We start from the raw sequence: 24,534 nt of genomic DNA on the forward strand, positions 1-24,534 counted from the left end.
GAGCAGTGATCGCCCCAATGCACTCCAGCCTGGGTGACAGGGTGAGACCCTGTCTCAAAAAGAAAAAGGCTGGGCACAGGGCTCACACCTGTAATCCCAGCACTTCAGGAGGCTGAGGCAGGCGGGTAACCTGAGGTTGGGAGCTTGAGACCAGCCTGACCAACATGGAGAAATCCCATCTCTACTAAAAACACAAATTTAGCTGGGCGTGGTGGCACATGCCTGTAATCCCAGCTACTCGGGAGGCTGAGGCAGGAGAATCGTTTGAACCTGGAAGGCAGAGGTTGCAGTGACTTGAGATTGTGCCATTGCACTCCAGCCTGGGTGATAAGAGTGAAACCCTGTCTCAAAAAAAAGAAAAAAAAAAAAAAAAAAAGGAGGCAGGGTGCGGTGGCTCACACCTGTAATCCCAGCACTTTGGAAGGCCAAGACACGGGGATCACAAGGTCAGGAGATCGAGACCATCCTGGTCAACATGACGAAACCCTGTCTCTACTAAAAATACACAAAATTAGCCAGGCGTGTTGGCAGGCGCCTGTCACCTGTAGTCCCACATACTCGGGAGGCTGAGGCAGGAGAATGGTGTGAACCCGGGAGGCGGAGCTTGCAGCGAGCTGAGATTGGGCCACTGCACTCCAGCCTGGGTGACAGAGCGAGACTCTGTCTCAAAAACAAAAAAAAAAAAAGAAAGAAAGAAAACTTCCTCTGTTTGGCATTATTATACTGTAGTTATTCTAGGCTCTTTTAGTACTTTTCCATGTGTTTTTCAATTTTTCTTGTTTCTAATAAATGATTTAGGCTATAAATGCTCTGAAAACCACTTGGGCTGTGTAGCAGTTTTCCTGTGTAGCACATTCTCTCATTCGTTTCTCAACAGCCTGTGGATCTCTTTCAGAACTGATTGTATTTTAGTGACACAAGGATAATCACATTACCAAGAGGTTTCGGACAACAGATATCTATCTATAGCATAGCTGGAAAAATTAAGAAGCAGCAATTTTAATTTTTGACTGTTTCCTCTGACGTGTTTACCTTTACTGCTGCCAGATCTCAGACACCCTATCCAACATTCTACTTCTGAGGCAGGATTCTGTATTCTATTTCTGGTTGCCAGAGCCTTCAGTTTACAGAGTCCTAAGATGAGACTGAAGAAGGGATCGTTTCTGTGGTACCTCTATCTGGACAAAATATACTGTTTATTATCCGTGAGAAACGTGAAGGCTTTGGCGGAATATTTTCATATTCTGGATGTGCACGGCAAGAACACCTTGAATGGTCAGTACTTTCAGACATGTCTCCTCTGGGTCCTTACCTGGGTTTAGGTAATGTGCAGGAAAACTTGCAGAGCCAGAAACTATTTTGTTAGTACCTTTTTTTTTTTTTTTTTTGAGATGGAGTCTTGCTCTGTTACCCAGGCTGGAGTGCAGTGGCACGATCTCGGCTCACTGCAATCTCCGATTCCAGGGTTCAAGCGATTTTCCTGCCTCAGCCTCCTGAGTAGCTGGGATTACAGGTGTCTGCCACCACGCCCGGCTAATTTTTTGTATTTTTAGTAGAGATGGAGTTTCACCATGTTGGCCAGGCTGGTCTCGAACTCCTGACATCAGGTGATCCTCCCGCCTCGGCCTCCCTAAGTGCTGGGATTACAGGTGTGAGCTACTGCACCTGGCCTGTTAGTAAATATTTTATCTTCTAGTTGAAGCACAGAGAGAAGTTGCCAACTCAGAATTGACATTGAGGACAGGTCAGCTGGGAGGAGAAAATTGCAGACTCTGGTGGAATCCTGGCTCCACACCCATTATTCCTTGGTGATGTGGATAATACAACATCACCCTCTCTAAGTCTCATTTTCCTCATCTAGAGGTGAGGCTTCTCATAATGGAGTCCATCTCATAGTTGGAAAAAAAAGAAGATAATGAGATAATGTATGGCAAATGCTTAGCACAGTGTCTGATGCATCTTAAGGACTTAATAAGTGTTTGTTATTATTCTAATTATTATTCTTGGGAGCTGAGCCCCGCTCAGGCACTAACTCTGGAGACCCCTCAGCAAGACTCTTCTTATCTGTCATAGGGGACGTTTGAATCTGATGAGCTGCAGGGTCCCTTCTACTCACTGCTACTTGTGAATGACCAAAAAAAAAAAAAAACTGCAGATCTCAGCCGTGCTTGTTGAGTTCACAAAATAATAGACGTCCAATTAAAACACTTTAGGTTATTTTTAGGACTGAGTAGAAATAAGGTATCCTATCCATTCACTCGTTCTGACCTCAGAGAGAGAAATGTCATTTTTGAGTAAGGGGCTCCTCAGTCATGATTTTAAGGAGCTCATTCAATTTTTAAAAACAATAAAAAGAGGACACCTTCTTTTTCTCTTTACATAGAGATTTACATACAGTGCGTTGCCAAATCTTCGCAATAACCCTGCCCTAGATAAGACAGCTGCAGGGGACCTAGCGGTAAATAAAAGGCTGAGATGGAAATGCTGGGCTCTCTGCCTGCAAAGCCCACGCTGAGTCTTGCTGGGATGCTTGAGGAGTCTAAGCTCCCTGGCAACCAGATCACTCCCTGCTGATGCAACACCCAGGAGGTAACGCCATGCTCATGTCTTCTGGTCACAGAGGGACTGGAGAGTGACCTGGAAGGGTGAAGGCACAGCCTTAATGTTTGCCTTCCTGTGGGAGAATGACTTAAGGCCTTGGAGACTTGGGTGAGCCAGAGTCCGCCAGTTTCAAAACAGTCTCTATTTATTTATTTATTTTTATTTATTTACTTAATTTATTTATTTGGGACGGAGTCTCGCTCTGTCGCCCAGGCTGGAGTGCACTGGCCCAATCTTGGCTCATTGCAGCCTCCACCTCCCGGGTTCAAGCGATTCTCCTGCCTCAGCTTCCTGAGTAGCTGGGACTACAGCTGTGCAACACCACACCAGCTAATTTCTGTATTTTTAGTAAAGACGGGCGGGGTTTCACTATGTTGGCCAGCTAGTCTTGAACTCTTGCCCTCAAGTGATCCGCCCACCGCAGCCACCCAAAGTGCTGGGATTACAGGCGTGAGCCATCACACCTGGTCTCAAAACACTCTTTGTTAAGTAGCCACTAAGTTGCACCTGGAAACATTTCTCAAGGAGCAACTACACAAACATCACTGTGTATACATGTGGTGTGTTGTTTCCAGGTGCTCATATCCAGGGAGGTGTGGAGAAGGAACATCAAGAGGCGGTCAGAAGCCCCCAAATTATGACATTGTATTGTGACTACTGATTCACTGTGCCTTTAGCTGGCTGCAGTTGGGACTCCACATTACACAGATATGTTTTATGTATTCAGTGGAGACATTTTTTTTTTTTTTTTTGAGACCCAGTCTCGCTCTGTCGCCTAGGCGTGATCTTGCCTTACTGCAAGCTCCATCCCCTGGGTTCACGCCATTCTCCTGCCTCAGCCTCTGAGTAGCTGGGACTACAGGCGACTGCCACCATGCCAGGCTAATTTTTTGCATTTTTAGTAGAGACGGGGTTTCACCATGTTAGCCAGGATGGTCTCGATCTTCTGACCTCGTGATCCACCCGCCTTGGCCTCCCAAAGTGCTGGGATTACAGGCGTGAGCCACCACGCCCGGCCTTTTATTTTTTGAGATGGAGTTTCACTCTTGTTGCTCAGGTTGGGGTGCGATGGCGCGATCTTGGCTCACTGCAACCTCCGCCTCCTGGGTTCCAGCGATTCTCCTGCCTCAGCCTCCCGAGTAGCTGGGATTACAGGCATGTGGCACCACATCTGGCTAATTTTGTATTTTTAGTAGAGATGGGGTTTCTCCATGTTGGTCAGGCTGGTCTCAAACTGCTGACCTCAGGTGATCCTCCTACCTCGGCCTCCCAAAGTGTTGGGATTACAGGTGTGAGCCACCACACCCGGCCAGTGGAGCCATTTCTTATGCAGGAGATAGTTTCTGTAATCAGTGAGTAAGGGGAAACACATGTAGGTAAATGTAAAAATCCCTCATTACTGTGATTTGTACATACAACTGTAGACAGCCACACACCACTGTGTAAGTGTATTGCCATGTTTGTTTTTTTCATCTTTTATTCATGATTAATGAGTAGAATGGCAGGCAAAAACTTCTATGTACTCGGTATGCAACAAGATCTTGTAAATGAAAACAACAAAAAAGAAAACAAAAAACTTTCCAGTTTTTAAAGAGTTTTTCAGTATTTTTTCTTCTGAACGTATATGATTAAATATGCATTAACTAATGCACGGAAGAGCTTCACTGTGGAAAAAACACCACGGTCAGGCAAATCCACCCTCGAATCCCAGCTCTGCCACTCACTATGTGAGGCACAACCTTTTTTTTTTTTTTTGGAAACAAAGTTTCACTTTTGTCACCTAGGCTGGAGTGCAATGGCACAACCTTGGCTCACCACAACTTCTGCCTCCCAGGTTCAAACAATTCTCCTGCCTCAGCCTCCCGAGTAGCTGGGATTACAGGCATGTGCCACCATACCTGGCTAATTTTGTATTTTTAGTAGAGACGGGTTTTCTCCATGAGGTCAGGCTGATCTCCTCCCGACCTCAGGTAATCCGCCTGCCTCAGCCTTCCAAAGTGCTAGGATTGCAGGCATGAGCCACTGCGCCCAGCGTGAGGCACACCTTTGCTGTTCAATGTGTGGTCCTCAGATTAGCCGCAGCCACATCACCTAGGAGCTTGGAGAAATGGGCAGTCTCAAGTTCCATGCCAGATTTATTCAATCAGAATCTGTAGTTTTACAATATCCCCCAAGTGATTGGTATCCCCATTACAGTATGAGAAATGCTAATACACACTAATTGATATTTGAGACTTACTATAAAGGGTATTGTGTCTGGAGTTGGTTCCTTCTGGTGGGTTCAAGTGGTCTCCCTGACTTCAAGAATGAAGCTGCAGATGCTCACAGTGAGTGTTACAGCTCTTAAAGGTGGCACAGACCCAAAGAGTAAGCAGCAGCAAGATTTATTGTGAAGAGCAAAAGAACAAAGCTCCCATAGCGTGGAAGGGGACCCAAGTGGGTTGCCGCTGCTGGCTGGGGTGGCCAGTTTTTATTGTTATTTGTCCCTGCCCACATCCTGCTGATTGGTCCATTTTACAGTTCTAATTGGTCCATTTTACGGAGTGATTTGTCCATTTTACAGAGTGTTGATTGCTGCATTTACAATCCTTTAGCTAGACACAGAGTGCTAACTGGTGCATTTTTACAGAGTGCTGATTGGTGTATTTACAATCCTTTAGCTAGACATAGAGCGCTCATTGGTGTTTTTTAACACAATGTTGAGTGGTGCATTTACAATCCTTTAGCTAGACACAGAGTGCTGATTGGTGTGTTTTTACAATCCTCTTGTAAGACAGAAAAGTTCTCCAAGTCCCCCACTCGACTCAGGAAGTCCAGTTGGCTTCACCTCTCAGTATGATGCCACTTTCTCTGTAGGGTTATCAGGATTTAGTGAAATGTGGCATTTAAAGTGCCTAACATGGCTGGGTGCACTGGCTTACACACACACATACATATTATTTTATATAAATATAATCTCAGCAGTTTGGGAGGCAGCGGCAGGTGGATTGCTTGAGCCCAGGAGTTCGAGACCAGTCTGGGCAACATAAGGAGACCCCATGTCTACAAAAAATTAAAAAATTACCTGGACATGGTGGCATGCACCTGTGGTCCCAGCTACTTGGGAGGCTGGGGTGGGAGGATCATTTGAGCCTGGGAGGTTGAGGCTGCAGTGAGCTATGAATGTGCCATTGCACTCCAGCCAAAAAATAAATAAAAAATAAAGTGCCTAACACATAAGGTGGTAAATAAGTTTGTTCCCTTCCCCCTACAGCCAAATGCATTTGCTTTATACAAGCATGAGGCATATCAAGGCGTTTATAGATGGGGAATGACTTTTGTTGTTGTTTTTGAGACAGAGTCTTGCTCTGTTGCCCAGACTGGAGTGCGGTAGCACAATCTCGGCTCACTGCAACCTCTGCCTCCTGGGTTCAAGCAATTCTTCTGCCTCAGCCTTCTGAGTAGCTGGTACTACAGGTGTGTGCCACCACGCCTGGCTAATTTTTGTATTTTTAATGGAGACAGGGTTTCCCCATGTTGGCTAGGCTGGTCTCGAACTCCTGACCTTGTGATTCACCTGCCTTGGCCTCCCAAAGTGCTGGGATTACAGGCATGAGCCACCGCGGCTGGCCGAGGGGGAATGATTTTTTTATTCCTCATTTTAATTATCTCAAGGGAAAGGCTCAGGAAAAACATCAGCATCTCCAAGAAAGTGTTCTCAGTCCCCAGTGAGAATTAAGCTCTCCCTTTCATACATGAGGAGCACTTTGTGCCCGTTTTATATGTTAGCACTTTGCCTTTTATCAGTGCTGTGTGCACATCTGTCTGCTCCATGCAGTGTGTGAGCTGCGGGCAGGAGCCAAGCCCTGTCCACGATCTCATTCTCCACAACTCCAGGTCCAGTGCTTTTCCACAAGCTCAAGGGCGATGAAGGTTTGAGGAATTGTAGAAAGTACAGTGGCAAAGCCAGAAACAAAATGTTATCATCATTCTTCCTAGATCAACAAGCTTCCAACATCACTACCGTTTACGTGGCTTCTAGCTGTTTAGCATTTTGGAGCTATATTCAAATAACACATCTCCTCACCTGTCCACCTTAACAGATGTGCTGTTCTATCACTTCCTTCATCATGTGACTGACTTGAAAAAGGCACAGATCAACATTGTGTTTGACATGCTGGACTGGAACGCTGTGGGCGAGATCGGCTTTGAGCAGTTCTACATGCTGGTGTGTATGCTGCTGGCCCACGAGGCAAGTAACCGCACAGCTGCTACCATCCTCTTGCTAATGGGAGCACTGAATTAGGAATACATCAGTTTTCTTCCTTTCACTAAAAAGAGGAAGAAAAGATGGGTGGTGGGGAAAATGAGTTTTGGTTCCCGAATGATTCAGGTTTTTCAACAGCCTCTCCCTGCTGCAGCCCCAGCCTCTTGGCCGCCCTCCTACTCTGCCCTTCCTCATAGAGGACAGATGTGGCCCATCGCATCCCTTCTTGGCATTCCTTTCCTCACTCGCTCTAGCTGGTGATTTTCAGAGAATCACCAGCTAGCTCAAGCGCCTCACTCCTTCGGAGGTCTTTTCTTACCATATATACACTTCCAGTATGTACTTACCCAGTTCCTTTTTTTTTTTTTTTTTGAGACTGAGTCTCGATCTAGCCCAGGCTGGAGTGCAGTGGCGCGATCTCGGCTCACTGCAACCTCCACCATCTGGGTTCAATAGATCAAGTAGCTGGGACTACAGGTGCACACCCCCCGACTCCTGGCTAATTTTTTGTATTTTTAGTAGAGATGGGGTTTCACCATATTGGCAGGCTGGTCTCAAAGTCCTGACCTCAAGTGATCTGCCCGCCTCGAGCCTCCTGAAGTGCTGGGATTATAGGTGTGAGCCACCGCACCCGGCCTCAGTTCCCGTTTTTTTGAGGGAAGGAGGTCATCATTTTATCACCCATGCCATGATGTTCCACAAGCCTTTCACTGAAGGAAATGCATTATAGTAACCAGAGTTGTGTCTAGCAGAATGGATCATTGCAGGTGGCAGAATTCAAGTTCCTTTTGAATGCGGACGCTGAAGTAAGACTTCCTGCATCCATGACAGAGCCCTTGCAGCCCCGAGCTTCTGATTTTCTCTTTTGCTTTTAGCTCTCTAGGGAAGGGGCTGGTGAAGATACGTCTTGAGGAAACAAGTTAGAAAGCAGCGTTGACAACACTGTTGCTCATCTCACCTATTTCTCTTGCACTAGAACCATTTGGAAGGACAGTTTATGTACCGTCATTCCCGGCCTGTCTTTGACTTGCTTGACCTGAAAGGGGATCTGAGAATTGGTGCAAAAAACTTTGGAATGTACAGATTTCTCTTCAATATTCACAAACAGGAACTCAAAGATCTCTTCCATGACTTTGACGTTACAGGTGACAATGTAAGTACAGACCAAAATGTGGCATCTGTGTGGCAGTCCCTTTCCTTCCATAAGCAGAGAAAAATGTCTTACTACATATAGGAGAGATGGGAGAGGAGGGCGGCGGGAAAAACCTACTCAGATAAGCATATTGCATGGCACTAGGATCAGAAAAAAACTTAAGACTTATGGGCCCTTGAAGAGAAAGGGTGGACTAACTGCTATATCATGGCCAGGCTCAGGGGCTCATGCCTATAATCCCAGGACTTTGGGAGGCCGAAGCGGGAAGATCACCTGAGGACAGGAGTTTGAGACTATTTACTAGCCTGGCCAACATTGTGAAACCCTGTCTCTACTAAAAATACAAAAATACAAAAATTGGCTGGGTGTGGTGGCTTACGCCTATAATCCCAGAATTGGGAGGCTGAGGTGGGCGGATCACCTGAGGCCAGGAGTTTGAGACCAGCCTGACAAATACGGAGAAACCCCATCCCTACTAAAGATACAAAATTAGCTGGGCGTGGTGGCACATGCCTGTAATCCAAGATACTTAGAAGGCTGAGGCAGGAGAATCGCTTGAACCCAGGAGGCGGAGGTTGCGGTGAGCCAAGATCATGCCATTGCATTGTACTCCAGCCTGGGCAACAAGAGGGAAACTCCGACTTAAAAACAACAACAACATGGCCGGGCGCGGTGGCTCAAGCCTGTAATCTCAGCACTTTGGGAGGCCGAGGCGGGTGGATCACGAGGTCAGGAGATCGAGACCATCCTGGCTAACACGGTGAAACCCCGTCTCTACTAAAAATACAAAAAACTAGCCGGGCGTGGTGGCGGGCACCTGTGGTCCCAGCTACTGGGAGGCTGAGGCAGGAGAATGGCGTAAACCCGGGAGGCGGAGCTTGCAGTGAGCCGAGATCGCGCCACTGCACTCCAGCCTGGGCGACAGAGCGAGACTCCGTCTCAAAAAACAACAACAACAACAACAACAACAACAAAAATTAGCCGGGCGTGGTGGCAGGCGCCTGCAATCCCAGCTACTCGGGAGGCTGAGGCAGAAGAATCGCTTGAATCCAGGAGGTGGAGGTTGCAGTGAGTTGTGATCACACCGCTGCATTCTAGCCTGGGGGACACAAGGAGACTCCGTCTCAACAAACAAACAAACAAAAAATGCTACATCATATAATATGGATACAAAATTATACTTTAGAGGCAATTTAATCATATGGTAGTAGTTTGGTGTTGGGGGAAGAGTTTGTAGATTTGAATTAAACAGGAAGAGATTATATGATGAATGAGAGCATGTGAGCATAATCCTAAGGGCTGGGCACTGTGGTGCACACCTGTAGTCACAGCTCCTTGGGAGGCTGAGAAGGGAGGATCGCTTGAGCCCAGGAGTTCCAGGCCAGCCTGGGCAGCATAGTGAGATGTCTCAAAAAAAAAATTCCTAAGAGAGAGCTATGGTGAAGAGAGTTAATTCTGCCTATTTAAAGAGGAAATCCACATTGGGGAAACAAGTGGCAGCTAAGGTTGAAAACAATGATCACACTGTGAACAACCTTAGGTGCCAGCCTGAAACCTCTGGACTTGACATGGCAAAGGTCGGTGAAAAAAGTAATCGCGGTTTTTGCCATTGAAAGCTGGCAGGCTGGGGCCGGGCGCGGTGGCTCACGCCTGTAATCCCAGCACTTTGGGAGGCCGAGGCCAGTGGATTATGAGGTCAGGAGATTGAGACCACCCTGGCTAACACAGTGAAACCCCGTCTCTACTAAAAATACAAAAAAATTAGCTGGGCGTGGTGGCGGGCGCCTGCAGTCCCAGCTTCTCAGGAGGCTGAGTCAGGAGAATGGTGTGAACCTGGGAGGCGGAGCTTGCGGTGAGCCGAGATGGTGCCACTGCACTCCAGCCTGGGCGTCAGAGCAAGACTCCGTGTCAAAAAAAAAAAAAAAAAGAAAAGTAATGGCAAAAGCCACAATTACTTTTGCCTTTTGTACCAACCTAATAGAAGAAAGTGACCTTTGTGCTGGGCACCATGGCTCATGACTGTAATCCCAACACTTTGGGAGGCTGGGGTGGGCGGATCACTTGAGGCCAGGAGTTCGAGATCAGCCTGGCCAACATGGTGAAACCCTGTCTCTACTAAAAATGTAAGAATTAGCCAGGTGTGGTGGCACATGCTTGTAAGCCCAGTTACTCAGGAGGCTGAGATGGGAGAATTGCTTGAACCAGGGAGGCGGAGGTTGCAGTGACCTAAGATCACACCACTGCACTCCAGCTTGGGTGACCAAGTGAGACACCGTCTCAAAAAAAAAAAAAAGAGGCCGGGTGCAGTGGTTTACGCCTGTAATCCGAGCACTTTGGGAGGCTGAGGCGGGCGGGTCATGAGGTCAGGAGTTTGAGACCAGCCTGACCAACATGGTGAAACCCCGTCTCTACTAAAAATACAAAAATTAGCCAGGTGTGGTGGTGTGCATCTGTAATCCCAGCTACTCAGGAGGCTGAGGCAGGGGAATCACTTGAACCTGGGAGGCGGAGGTTGCAGTGAGCCGAGATAGCACCATTGCACTCCAACCTGGGTGACAGAGAGGGATTCCGTCTCAAAAAAAAAAGTGACCCTTGTTCCTTTAGCATCTACAATAGACTATTCCTGGGTACTCGACTACAATCAGACTATAATTATATCCCAATTACCAAGTGTCTTTAATTTTCCAAGTTAAAACAAAATTGAAAAACAAAAATGAATACAATCCTGCTATCATCTGAAACAAAGTATCAAGTTTTTCCTGAAATAATTTTTCTTTTTTCCCCCCCAACCCAAAGCTTCTTAATTATCAGGAATTTAAGCTGTATACAATCATCTACATTGACAAATTACAGAGGAGGCAGAAAACAGAGGAGAAAGAAAAAGAAGACAGAAAAAGTAGAGAGAACGAGAAGTCTCTACTCGAAAAGAAAATGTCACATGAAGTAGATGTAAGCCGAAAGAGTCTCTTGGAAAAAAATGAGATCTGAAAGTACAGAACATGAACATTGATGAAGACTGTTAACATGTCTAAAAATAAATTCAGAGCATCAAAGTGGATATCTTTATAATTATTATTATTATTTTTTTTTTTTGAGACACAGTCTTGCTGTATCGCCCAGGTTATAGTGCAGTGGCATGATCTGGGCTCACTGCAACCTCTGCCTCCTGGGTTCAAGTGATTCTCATGTCTCAGTCTCCCGAGTAGCTGGGATTACCACCATACCCAGCTAATTTTTTGTATTTTTAGTAGAGATGGGGTTTCACCATGTTGCCCAGGCTGGTCTCAAATTCCTGACCTCAAGTTATCCACCCACCTTAGCCTCCCAAAGTGCTGGGATTACAGGTGTGAGCACTGTGCCCAGCCAAGTTCTGAATTTTAATAACCTCGTGACCTCACACAGAACTCACAATAATGTAATGTGGAATAACCACTTTCATATTGTTGACATGTCTCAATTCTGCTGCTGCTTTTCCGATCAACCCTGATCAATAGCTTCCTCTGTATTCAACTAACTGCTAACACAACATACTGGAGCCAGGTAGGTGAAAGAAGGTGCGGCTTTCCTGATACTGGTCATTAGTGGTCCAACAGCCTCCTACTTCTTAGGCTAAGGCCACTTAGGTGCCTGAGATTTCACATTAGCCAATGGTGAAGTGCTCCAACCACACAGTAGCTGACATTTAAGGATATGGAGGCTATGTTCTTCTTAGAATCCTAATTATTCTGAGTTAAGTACTTAAACAAGTGTACCAAATTTACTAGGGTAAAATAATAATTATTATTTTTTGAGACCAAGTCTCGCTCTGTCACCCAGGCTGGAGTGCAGTAGCGCAATCTTGGCTCACTGCAACCTCTGCCTCCCGGGTTCAAGCGATTCTCCCTGCCTCAGCCTCCTGAGTAGCTGGGACTACAGGCGCACGCCACCATGCTCTGCTAATTTTCGTATTTTTAGTAGAGACGGGGTTTTACCGCATTAGCCAGGTTGGTCTCAAACTCCTGACCTCGTGACTCGCCTGCCTCGGCCTTCCAAAGTGCTGGGATTACAGGCGTGAGCCATTGTGCCTGGCCCGGTAAAATAATTATTACATGCCCTTGCATAATTTTAATTTTTTGATGCCTTGAATAATTTAAAAATATTTTTTGGGATGGGACTTATGACTCCTCTCTACCCAACTGTACTGTAATGTTATTGATGACAGCTACCATATAATCATGTGCTTGCTATGGGTTAGGTAGTTCTTTAAATGCATGATTTATTCTTATGGCCCTACGAATTAGGTATTATTATCCTCAATGTGCAGATGAGAAAATTAAGGCCTAGAAAGATTAAGGACCTTACATAGCTCGCAAGAGGGAGGACCAGGATTCAAATTCAAGGTCAATTAGATGCCTGTGCTTAGAGTCAGTATCTGAGTAGCTCATTTTAGTTTCAGCAGATTCAAGTTTTAAGCTGGGATTTCATTGGCTTGGAAATCTATTTTGCATAATGTTTAATTAATCACCACATCTCCTGCTACCATAAATTTCTCAGGAAAGAAGTTAAATACAGCTCAAAAAATAAATACAGCTCATTTACTATAAACCAAGAATTTCTTAAGGATACATTAAATAATATAACTGGCCTTAAGGAATTCCATGAGTTCCAAAGTACTTAACATCAAAAATAGAATTTAATTACGCTTTGTCAATGTGCAACAGACAAGAATACTGCTTATCTAAGATTGTCATTCATAAGTTAAACTTGTAAATAACAGCAAATAATTACTATCTGTATATTTAATAGACATGGGATTTTGATTTCATGCTTTCAAGTGTGACAAATGTACTTAGCAGCCAAAACTTCTCTTCCCCACAATGGTACCAGAAAAACAAACACAACTCAAGACACTTGACCTCTGATATAGGGATAATGGTATGTATCTCATGAAATTGTGAAACACAAAAAGATGCAAGGCATCTCACTACAGTGCTCTTCCCTTCCTTTGATTTGGTGAAGAGTTTGCAATTATTCTCCAAGGAGAAACTCTCTGGCAAGCAAGTATGGACACTACGACACCTACCCACTGTACTGAAAGATGAGCACTATCTGTTCAGAAAATGGCAGCTAGAGATTAGCCATAGTTCCAAAGTGCCCCTCTAAGCTCATCTTGGTATAAACCGTTTCTGCTTCTTGTGGCAGCCTCAATGGCTTTTGCCACCAGATAGCCTTGGGATCTAGGCATGGTTTTGGGAGAAGAAATTTCAGTGAGGTTTCAGGAAGGCTTCTCTCTCCTATCTTCCAGAGGGGTCCTGAGATATATAAAGGGTAACCATGGCCGGGTGTAGTGGCTCAAGCCTGTAACCCCACCACTTTGGGAGGCCGAGGTAGGTGGATCACTTGAGCTCAGGAGTTCGAGACTAGCCTGGGCAACATGGTGAGGCCCTGTCTCTATTAAAAACAAAACAAAAGGGTAACCATGGATATGTATTTTTTCAGATATGGTCTCTCAAGCAATGAAAATACTATACTCTTTATTGTTTCAGGATGGGGGCAGGGAGAAAAGATGGCCAAAGATAATAGGTACATACAGGTACTGATTTAGGATAATTTAAAACCACATCAAATGACTGAAGTTTCAGGAATGAGCAGTTTTATAAGTTTTCCCCTCCACTCTGGAAACCATTAGGGTGGCTATAAAAGGTATAATTAATCAACTATCATTTTTTTTTTTTTTTTTTGAGATGGAGTTTCGCTCTTGCTGGAGTGCAATGACGCAATCTCAGCTCACTGCAACCTTCACCTCCTAGTTCAAGCGATTCTCCTACTTCAGCCTCCTAAGCAGCTGGGATTACATGTGCCCGCCACCACGCCCAGCTAATGTTTGTATTTTTAGTAGAGATGGGGTTTCACCATGTTGGTCAGGCTAGTCTTGAACTCCTGACCTCAGGTGATCTGCCGGCCTCAGCCTCCCAAAGTGCTGGGATTACAGGTGAGTCACCGTGCCCAGCCCAACTATCATTTTTAAAATGTTCTTCCTTTTAAGAGCATCTTCCTAAACTGGATGCTTCTAGAATGGTATCAGTAAACTGAGCATCTCTCTGAATTGCTCACACTGAAACTTAGTGTCAAAACGAAAATTCAAATGCACAATTTCAGTGATATTCTTTTGGGACTTAGTAGTACGATTTATAAAACAATCTACTAATGTACACTTTAGGACTTTTTTTTTTTTTTTTTTTTGAGAGAGTCTTGCTCTGTCGCCCAGGCTGGAGTGCAGTGGTGCCATCTTGGCTCACTGCAAGCTCCACCTCCCAGGTTCAGGCCATTCTCCTGACTCAGCCTCCTGAGTAGCTGGGACTACAGGCGCCTGCAACCACGCTCAGCCAATTTTTTTGTATTTTTAGTAGAGACGGGGTTTCACTGTGTTAGCCAGGATGGTCTCAATCTCCTGACCTCGTGATTCGCCTGCCTCGGCCTCCCAAAGTGCTGGAATTACAGGCATGAGCCACCGCGGCCGGCCACTTTAGGACTTTTTTTTTTTTTTTTTTTTTTTTTGAGACGGAGTCTTGCTCTGTCACCCAGGCTGGAGTGCAGTGGCCAGATCTCAGCTCACTGCAAGCTCCGCCTCCCGGGTTCCCGCCATTCTCCTGCCTCAGCCTCCCGAGTAGCTGGGACCACAGGCGCCGCCACCTCGCCCGGCTAATTTTTTGTGTTTTTAGTAGAGACGGGGTTTCGCCGTGTTAGCCAGGATGGTCTCGATCTCCTGACCTAGTGATCCGCCCGTCTCGGCCTCCCAAAGTGCTGGGATTACAGGCTTGAGCCACCGCGCCCGGCCCTAGGACTTTTTCATAATTACATTTTATGATAAAAAATTTTAAATGTGTTTGTAGGTATGTGTTAGATGCTTCAATGTAAGTTTCACTATTTCCACAGTGAAATAGCCCATCAGATTATGCTTTTAAGGGTAGAGTTTACTAGACAATGTACATTTAGGTATGTTTTTGGATGGTACCAACACTCTGTATCATTACTATGTCACAGTTGCACTGAAATGTTTTGGTCAACCAAGTGTGTTCAGGTGGCCTCAGCCTTGGGGAGAGAGCAGCACCTGCAGAGGTAGAGGAATGCAGGCCTAATGGGAGGGAGGGCTTACCCAGCTACAGTTTCAGCCCAGGCCAACAGACTGGTTCCTCCACAATCTACGTCCACTACAAAGAGGGAAGACATTTGGAGGAAGCTAACCATAAATAAAGTGAGATCATTTATTAGGTTGGTGCAAAGGGAACTGCAGTTTTTGCCACTGGCATTAAAAGCATTAAACGCAATGGCAAAACTGCAATCCCCTTTGCATCAACACAACATCTTCCACCAGTCCTTAGAGTTCACGTCTTATCATCTTAAGCCTCATACTAAAGACAATGATTAGAAAGAGACAAATGCACTGTGCTGACATCTGCTGAGTGGGACAGTTACCCACCTTCACAGCCTACAGAACCAGGAGGATCAGAGGAGCCACAAGAGGCCCAAACAGACATCACAGAAGATTGGCTATAGCAAGGGAAGTTATCAGCTTCGTTCTTTCCTCTCCATAAGTAAAAACACTAAATTACAGTATTTGAGAGTTGGAGGTGGACATAATGTATATCTGCTAATTTGTTCAATTAATAAGACCATTAAAACACTATAGTGTCTTAAAAACTTGTCATAAAATAAGGATTTTTTTCACATTAATGGGGAAAAGATAGATAAAAGTTATTCAGTAAGTATTATCCAGAAAAGTGACATAGCTATTTGAAAAAATACACGTGGATTGCTACCCTACTTCTTTCACCAAAATAAATTTCACATAACAATGAAACCAAAAAGGAAACACACGAGAAATATTTTTTAACCTTGGATTGGGGAAACATTTTTATAACCTCAGATTGGGGAAGATCTTTTGAGGTTAAGAAAACCCAGAAGCTGTAAAATAAGAGACTGACAGATCTGACCATGAAAAACTTAAAATTTGCACACGGTAAATTCCACACAAACAAAAGACATGGCAACACATGATAGAAAAGAACTAATTTCCTGAATATAGAATGGGTACTCATAAGTCTTGAGAGTCAAGACCAAAATGCAATAGGAGTATGGGCAAACAGAACATTCACAGAAAAAAAAAAAAAAGAAAAAGAAAAAAAAAGTGGCCTTAAAATATAGTAAAATGTGAAACTTCACTCATAAGGAAAATACAAAGCAAAACCACAGGACAAAGTTCTTATCCAATTGTCAAAGATCAGAAAGGTGGTCAGGGTGCAGAAAAATTAGAGCAGTCATACTGCTGTAGTATAAGGATTAACTGATAAAATCGCTTTGGAGGACAAGTCACATAAATCTATAGAATGCAATTCCTACACCTATGTATACAGAGACAAAGATCTTACCTATGACAAAGGAAACTCACTGCAGCACGGTTCGTAGTAGCAAAAAAATTGGAACAGCAAAGCCTACCAGAATAGACACTGATGTAACTATGGTATGCCCAGACCATGGAGTACCACTGCACCTATTCAGAGGAATTATGCAGCTCTAGATCTGTGTATGCTGAATGATCTCTGAGGTTTACCATTTTAGAAAAAAAACAGAGTGCAGAATAGTATATGTATTTATGGGAAAAAACGAGGTAGAGTGAATATACACTAGAAGAGTGGTTCTCGAGTGCGCCTCCCAGATCAGCAGCAGCAGCAGCACAACCCGGGAACTTTTAAGCATGCAAGTTATAGGACAACACCCAGATCTACTGACTCAGAACGTCTGAGGGAAGTGTCAAGCAACCTGTTTTAATAAGCTTCCATGTGATTCTGATGCATGCTCAAGTTTAAAGATACCAGAAAATGGTCAAAGTTGTTACCTCTGGGGAGGAGAAACAAGAGCGACAGGAGTGAAAGACTCTTTTCACCTTGATATATCCGTACTCTTTTTCCATGGGTGTGTATTGCCTACTTCATAAAACTATGAAGTATCACCTACTTTCCATGAAATGTACCCGGGCTGGAGTAAAATGGCATGATCATGGGTCACTGCAGCCTTGACATCCCAGCTCAAGCAATCCTCCCAACTCCATCTTCAAAATAGCTGGGACTACAGGCGTGCTCTGTCACGCCTGGCCAATTTTTTAATTTTTAGTAGAGATGGGGTCTCCTCTACGTTGCCCAGGCTGGGTGTTGAACTCCTGAGCCCAAGCAGTCCTCGCGTCTTAGCCTCCCAAAGTGCTGGGATTACAGGCATTAGCCACGGCACCCGGCCAGCATGATTCTTAAAAAACAAAAAGAAAAAGAAAAACACAACAACCTATTTTAGACCAAGATTTCAATGTAGAAGATGAAGCACATTTATAAATGACCATGTATGACTTGGCATAGCAGAGCCTAAGTTTGGTGATAATGAACCTGTTATTTATTGAGCAAAGGTTTTAAAAAGGAGGAAAACCTTCACAATTCTCACTTAGAATGAGGCAATTACCCTTATATAGAGAGTAAAAACAATTAGAAACCAATTATAAAGGCAAAGACAAAGAGAAAAATTGAACCTTTTTTTCTTTCTTTTAAAAAAAAGCACATAAACCCTACGTACTAAAATTATACACATCAAGTACTGGTCCAATCTTATAGCAATCTATTTACAATTAAACAGCACCATGGTTTTCCCATCTAGGTTAGTTAAACATGCCCAGAGAATTGTTATTCAAAGTATATGTTCCTTTAAAATAAAATAAACTCTTAAAAAAGAGAGCTCAAATCCTCAACAAAGACCTTTTACCAATCGATATCATAAATATTGATGACATCACCAAATTTGCTTAAGAAAAAATAGTTTTAAACACTTTTTCTTTTCCAGCTGACAAACTTGGAGAAGTGCTGCTATTCGATGTGGCACACAAATGAACAAAAACTTTGATGACAGGAGCAATACACTGAATTACCCTAATATCTCCACTTCTAAACACAAAAAAAATTCTCCTTTGGGATTAATGCTGTGGTCTTTGCTTGAATTTAGATTCAATCATCAGCAAATTTAAATTAGATATAGCCACAATCTTTAAAATGATTACATAAAAATAAGGAAGTAGTTAAAGCTCTCAGAAACATGATGTTACAATTACAGATTTAATCAGGCTATAGGAAATTCAATACCATTTAAACATTACATTTAAACTAATTAGCAGTTTCATTTTGTCATTAAAATTAATAATGCACTTCACATCCAAGTAGGTGTGGAGGGCTGACATTTTCCGACTGAGAACAGCGTTAAGTGCCTTCTTGCCTGTACTGTTCCATCTCATGGATTCTCAGGGGCACAGTGGTCACATGTTAGCCCCCCTTCTCACTTATGGAACCAACTTTTAAAAGGCTCCAAATTAAACCTAACTCTTGGCAGCTTTACTCCAGTCATAGTAGAGAAGATCAGGTTATCTCCCTGGATTTTTCAGTCCCCTAATCTATTGCAAAAGACTCTTAATTTGCTTCTTTGCTACAAAAGATGAGGGAGGAAAATTGTCATCTACCATGACTAGAGGTAACAGTGAACTGGAAAGCACTAAGGTATAAAGCAATGTTTCATTATTTGGTCTCACTGCTAATGTTTATGTGACACCAGTAAACTTTTCACACTTAGAAATTTTGAGTTGAAATTTCCCCTAAAAGATTGAAAATAGGCACAGTTCTCCCAGGCACAGATAGAATAGGCTTTCCTTACACCCCTCCATGCAAAGCGGAGGAGATCATTTACTTTATTGACTTGTAGTGGGAACAGCTATACTTGATTCTGGTGTTTCCTGGCCCAGGAACCATGCATTTGGGGGTTATACTTAGCTATGAAAAGTTCCAAGCAGAATAGATAGATCAATGAAGGTACTATATAGTAGTGAACTTCTAAGCCTGGATATAAAAACGGCTTCATCATATAGACCTTTCAAAATACTTATGCAGCAAGATGACAGCGACCTTTCAACTGAGTATCCGTTGAAAATCAGAGACCTGACTGTATTGACGAAATTATTGCCTAGTGTTCCAGAAAGGTACCTGCCACTAATGTGCTGAAAGGCACCAAACTTTAGTGTGAATGTAAATAAGGAGCTCAACATGTGGGATGAGGAAGCAACACTAAAGCACAATTTGCCAGTCTCTTTTCATTTATGGCTAAATATTAATTGAGCTAAGAATAAAAAACCAGAACAGAAGCAACCTCAAATACTGCTCTTTTCAGTTTCCATTAACCAAAAAAAAAAAAAAAAGAAAACTTAAGTTTTATATCCATTATTTATGGTTTCTGGAAATTATATAATTTGATATATTTTTCTAAAAAAATTCTGTATTCAAAAAGGTGCTTGGTGCTGTCCTTCATGGATGCAATGTTTCATTTACAGTCCAAGTCACTGAAATACAGCCATTACATAGTTGTTGAGTGTTTTAAAATAAATGGTTATCTATTTCTTAACTGCCTTTCAAATTAGAAATTGTAATTACATGAGTCTCAAAGCCTGGCTCTTTGTGTTTTATTATTTTTGTTGGTCTCCATCACAGATGGAATTTTTCACTGGTAATTCCTCAGAACTAAATCCATTCATAGGGAATTTAGAGCAGTGAAATAAATTTCACGCCGTAGAGTAGGAAATGACAACAATAACAATAAAAAGGAGCAGACGGATGTGGGAGCCAGCCAACAGGGCTCAGTTTAGTTCTCCACTGGTGTTGGGTTCTGCACAGGTTGGCTCACTATAACCTGTACAACATAGTCCTTTGGGATCTTCAGCTCTTCAAACTTCATTTTGTCAGTGAGAGGTCTGCCAGAAAAGAACCACCGCTGACTACCTGGTTCCACTCCCTCTGCTGCATGCAACCGTCTCTTCATGTGGAATACTGTGTCTGTGCTGCGAACCACAAGCTTGAGGTCTTTGCCTGTGGAAAGGCGCAAACGAAGCTGACATTCATATCCAGAATTGGGTGGTGGCTCAGGAATATCCAGAGTCTCTATGTCGCTCTTTTCCTCTATCATGTTGATTGGTGGTGCCAAGCAATACACTGGAAGCTGATATCTGTTCCCCAGTTCATCATAGCACTCTGTAAGTGCACCTTCAGAAAGAGAAGATATGAATAAGAACTTAAAACTTAATGAATACATTTTTGTTTATACCTCACAAAATGCTTAAGCTTCTCTTGCTAGCATGGCACTGTAGAGAAAAAAACATAAAACAATGCCAATCACTGTCAGCTGATCATCAATGATGATTATCAAATCCTATGCCCAATTATTTGTGTTTAATTTTATATTAACCAGAATGCTGATCCTTACCCCACACTCTTCTAAGTCATTTCATATCCATTTCACAATTTCATTAAAACAGAAGTGAAAGCACATACAACTCGAACGTACTACTAATATTATTAATGCTTACACAAGACTTAGATAACATTTAAATTACATTAGGATATCTTTTACAGAAATGAATCCGCTACCTTAAACAAGCAAGCAAATAAAAAAAAAAAAATGGATTTCTAAGCTTAACTCACCACAAGTGTTCTACAGCAGTTTTCTTTTATTTTTTCTTTTTATTTAGACGGAGTCTCGCTCTGTTGCCCAGACTGGAGTGCAGTGGCGCTATCTTGGCTCACTGCAACCTCTGCCTCCTGGGTTCCAGTGATTCTCCTGCCTCAGCCTTCCAAGTAGCTGGGATTACAGGTGCCCGCTACCACACCCGGCTAATTTTTTGTATTTTCAGTATAGATGGAGTTTCACCATGTTGGCCAGGCTGGTCTCGAACTCCTGACCTCAGGTGATCCACCCACCTCAGCCTCCCCAAGTGCTAGGAGTGAGCCACCATTCCCGGCCCTAGAGCAGTTTTCTTAGCGCCTGGACTTCTTTTTTTCTTTTTGAGACAGAGTCTCGCTCTGTTGGCCAGGCTGGTGTGTAGGGATGTGATCTCGGTTCACTGCAACCTCCATCTCCCAGGTTCAAGCAATTCTCCTGCCTTAGATTCCTGAGTAGCTGGGATTACAGGCACACACCACCACGCCTGGGTAATTTTTGTATTTTTGGGAGAGACAGGGTCTCACCATGTTGGCCAGGCAGTCTCAAAACTCCTGACCTCAAATGATCCACCTGTCTCAGCAGCCCAAAGTGTTGAGATTACAGGCGTGAGTCACCATGCCCAGCCCAGTGCCTGGACTTCCTAAATTGAAGCACTTGGCAAGAAGTCCTTAGTCCAGAGAGATCACAAATTAGAGATGATAGCTTTAGCAGCTGCCACAGATTCACTGCTTATCTATGAGTCTCATTAGTAAAATTACCACAGAAATGACTGAGGTGTTTTATTTAATCCCAATTAGTCTATCTAGTACAGAGAAGCTATGGATTAAAAAGGAAAAACAAAAGGGCTATGACATAACGAGCTAGCTCAGGGAAGGGAAAAAGCACTCATGGTTTAAAAAAAATGTATTAATGGTTAATTTCCTTACAAATCATATGTTGCCCAGGCTGGACTCAAAAAATCCTCCTGCCTCCACCTCCTGAGTAGCTGAGACTAGGTGTGTAAACTACATTATAGTTACCAGGACTTCCTTGGGGGAACTTGAAAGCATAACTTTTTTTTTTTTGAGATGGAGTTTCGCTCTTGTTGCCCAGGCTGGAGTGCAATGGCGCGATCTCGACTCACCACAACACCTGCCTCCCGGGTTCAAGCGATTCTCCTGCCTCAGCCTCCCGAGTGGCTGGGATTACAGGCATGCGCCACCATGCCCGGCTAATTTTGTATTTTTAGTAGAGACGGGTTTTCTCCATGTTGGTAGGCTGGTCTTGAACTCCTGACCTAGGTGATCTGCTCACTTTGACCTCCCAAAGTGCCAGGATTACAGGCGTGAGCCACCGGGCCCGGCCAAAAGCATAACTTAATGAACGTTTTAAGGTTATACATAACATATCCTTTCCTCAAACTAGAATATGATATCAGCTTATTATCAATTTGGATAAAAAAACTGAAATGTCTACCAGATCCAGAACACTGAGAAATGGTTATCAATGAACAAATGAGTTAATGAACTGATATTTGTGTTTAATGTCAATAGGATGAAAATATAAAGAATGAAATGAAATATGTGAAATGAGTCTGGAATGGTCACCAACCCACCACAGTTTCAATCTGGTCTGCCTTCTAAGTGACATAAGATGTGCTGGGGTGATAGCTTAGTTGGAAAGCAGAACACACACGAATCTTCCCTCTTCTGTGTTTAGCCTCTGTGTATTCACTAATACCACTGTAGAAATGGATCTACTTCAAGCACAGTTGTGATCACTAGCAGTCCCTATACCAGTAACTTCACACTGCCCTTTTCCCTTCTGCCCTTCATCCCAGTGAGTCAGGGTTTAGTTTTCAAATCTCTAGAAGGCAAGAGAGAAAAACTCCATGAAGAGTTAAAGCTGGCTAGTGTATCTTCTTAATCATGCTCTGCCAGCGCTCAATCCATAATGCTGGAAGTAAGCTATTTAGACAATTACAGAAGCTCCCATATTTCAGTATTTTTAGAAATGGTAATTTGTTTTTTATTTAATATGGAATTTTCTAGTTTATTTATTCTTTCTGGCACTTCTTTCTACAAAATTATAATCTGAGTTGTAAATATGCTCTAGTTTTACATTAAACTAAAAATCACACTTCCTGTGTCTAGTCTGGCATGCAAAAAACGTAGAAGTCACCACTCCATCCTAACAAGTAAAAGGCTGAGCAAACTGAAAAATCAACAGATATTCTTAGATCTGTGGAGAAGTAAGGTCACAGGGCAAACCACTGCCCCCAAAATAGGAGAGACAGGCAGGCTAATACAGAGAATCACCATTTCCCAGAGCAGACGCCCAGGAGCTGAAATCTCTGTGGAGCCAGTGCAGGGTAGGGAAACCTCAAATGTAACTAAGTCAATTGCTAAAGGCTCAGTGTGGGCAAGTCTTAGAGAGAAAACTCCATGGGGACTTGGTGAAGGGTGTCTGGGGAGAGTGATACCTTCCTGAGTTTTACCTTCTGGACCTCTACAACTTCCTCGTAGTGACAGTCAGAATAATTCCCTGGGTTGGAGGAGGGTGCAAAAGGAACCATTTTTAAATATGCCGGAGCATTCTGCCCTCAGAAGAAACTAACTAGAGTCTATCCTGCTGGGGTTTTATCGAGCCTAACTAATTTGGGAGAAGAGAAATACCCAGCTCTAGCCCCTTCTAACCATCTTGTCCCACCTAAGGTAGAGACTATGACTGAACAGCACTGGTCAAGTCATAGTCTTTTTGTGAGGCAGAGGCTCACAAAAAGACTAAAATCTCCACATTACTAAAGGCCCATTTCACACAGCTCCCATATATTATATCCACCTTTCCCAAAAAATTACAAGATGTACCAAAAGGCAAAAAAACAGTTTTTTAGAGCAAGCACAAAACTAGACTCAGATATGGCAGAGGTGTTAGAATGATCAGACTAGGAATTTAAAACATGATTAATATGCTAATGGCTCTAATGGATGAAGCAGACAGCATATAAGAACAAATGGGAATGTAATAAGAGATGGAAATCCTAAAAAAGAACCAAAAGAAATGCTAGAGAATAAAACCACTGTAACAGAAATAAAGAACGCCTTTGATGGGCTTACTGGTAACTGAACATGAATGAGGAAGGAATATCTGAGTTTGACGATATCTCAGTAAAAATCTCCAAAACTGAAAAGCAAAGACAAAAAAGACCAAAAAACCTTGGGAGGTCCAGGTGGGGGTATCACCTCAGGTCAGGAGTTTGAGACCAGCCTGGCCAACATAGCGAAACTACGTCTCTACTAAAAGTACAAAAATTAGCCGAGTGTGGTGGCGGCTGCCTGCTACTCGGGAGGCGGAGGCAAGAGGAACTGCTTGAACCTGGGAGGCAGAGGTTGCAGTGAGCCGAGATTGCGCCACTGCATTCCAGCAATTGGGCGACAAGAGCGAGACTATCTCAAAAACAAAAACAAAACAAAACAAAACAAAAACAAAAACAAACAACAACAAAAAACGCAAAAAACCCCACGAAACCCAAAAACAAAAAACCCCACCACAAAACAGAGTATCCAGAAACTGTGGGAGAAACCAAACTGTAACATACACATAATGGGAATAGCAGAGAAGAACAAGAGAAACAAGAAAAATATCTGAAACAATTATGACTGAGAATTTTCCAGAGTTAATATCAGAAAAACTACACACATCTAGGCATATCATTTTCAAACTTCAGGAAATCAAAGATTAAAAAAAACCAAAACCAAAACCAAAAACAAAAAAACCTCCTGGTCAAACATTGATTCATGCCTGTAACTCCAGCACTTTTGAGAGGCCAAGGCAGGAGGGTAGCCTGAGCCCAGGAGTTTGAGGCCAGCTTGGGCAACACAGGGAAACCCAATCTCTACCAAAAACAAAAAGCCAGAGGGGAAAAAAACAGTTTACCCACAGAGGAGCAAAGAAAATAATTAAATGGCTGGGCGCGGTGGCTCATGCCTGTAATCCAGCACTT

The 24,534-nt window shown here is 43.4% G+C and overlaps 2 protein-coding genes across 3 annotated transcripts in view; one reads left to right on the plus strand and one right to left on the minus strand.

Annotated features, from left to right (window-relative positions):
* Window positions 1-1,139: 1,139 nt before the first annotated feature.
* On the plus strand, window positions 1,140-11,080 carry EFCAB9 (EF-hand calcium binding domain 9). Its single transcript, XM_028849919.2, is given in 5 exon segments — window positions 1,140-1,275; window positions 6,684-6,832; window positions 7,824-8,000; window positions 10,797-10,895; window positions 10,897-11,080. Coding segments are annotated over 5 exon segments (612 nt in total). The 3' UTR covers window positions 10,948-11,080.
* A 6,317-nt stretch (window positions 11,081-17,397) lies between these two features.
* UBTD2 (ubiquitin domain containing 2) overlaps window positions 17,398-24,534 on the minus strand; it is a 73,764-nt gene continuing 66,627 nt past the window's right edge. The window contains exon 4 of one of the 2 annotated variants that reach the window (XM_078004174.1): window positions 17,398-20,095. In XM_078004174.1, the coding sequence (XP_077860300.1) occupies window positions 19,698-20,095 (398 nt within the window). In that variant the 3' untranslated portion in view covers window positions 17,398-19,697. 2 annotated transcript variants of the gene reach the window in all.

This window comes from Macaca mulatta, chromosome 6 (assembly GCF_049350105.2).
Source record: "Macaca mulatta isolate MMU2019108-1 chromosome 6, T2T-MMU8v2.0, whole genome shotgun sequence".
In the NCBI taxonomy this organism is placed as follows: Eukaryota; Metazoa; Chordata; class Mammalia; order Primates; family Cercopithecidae; genus Macaca; species Macaca mulatta.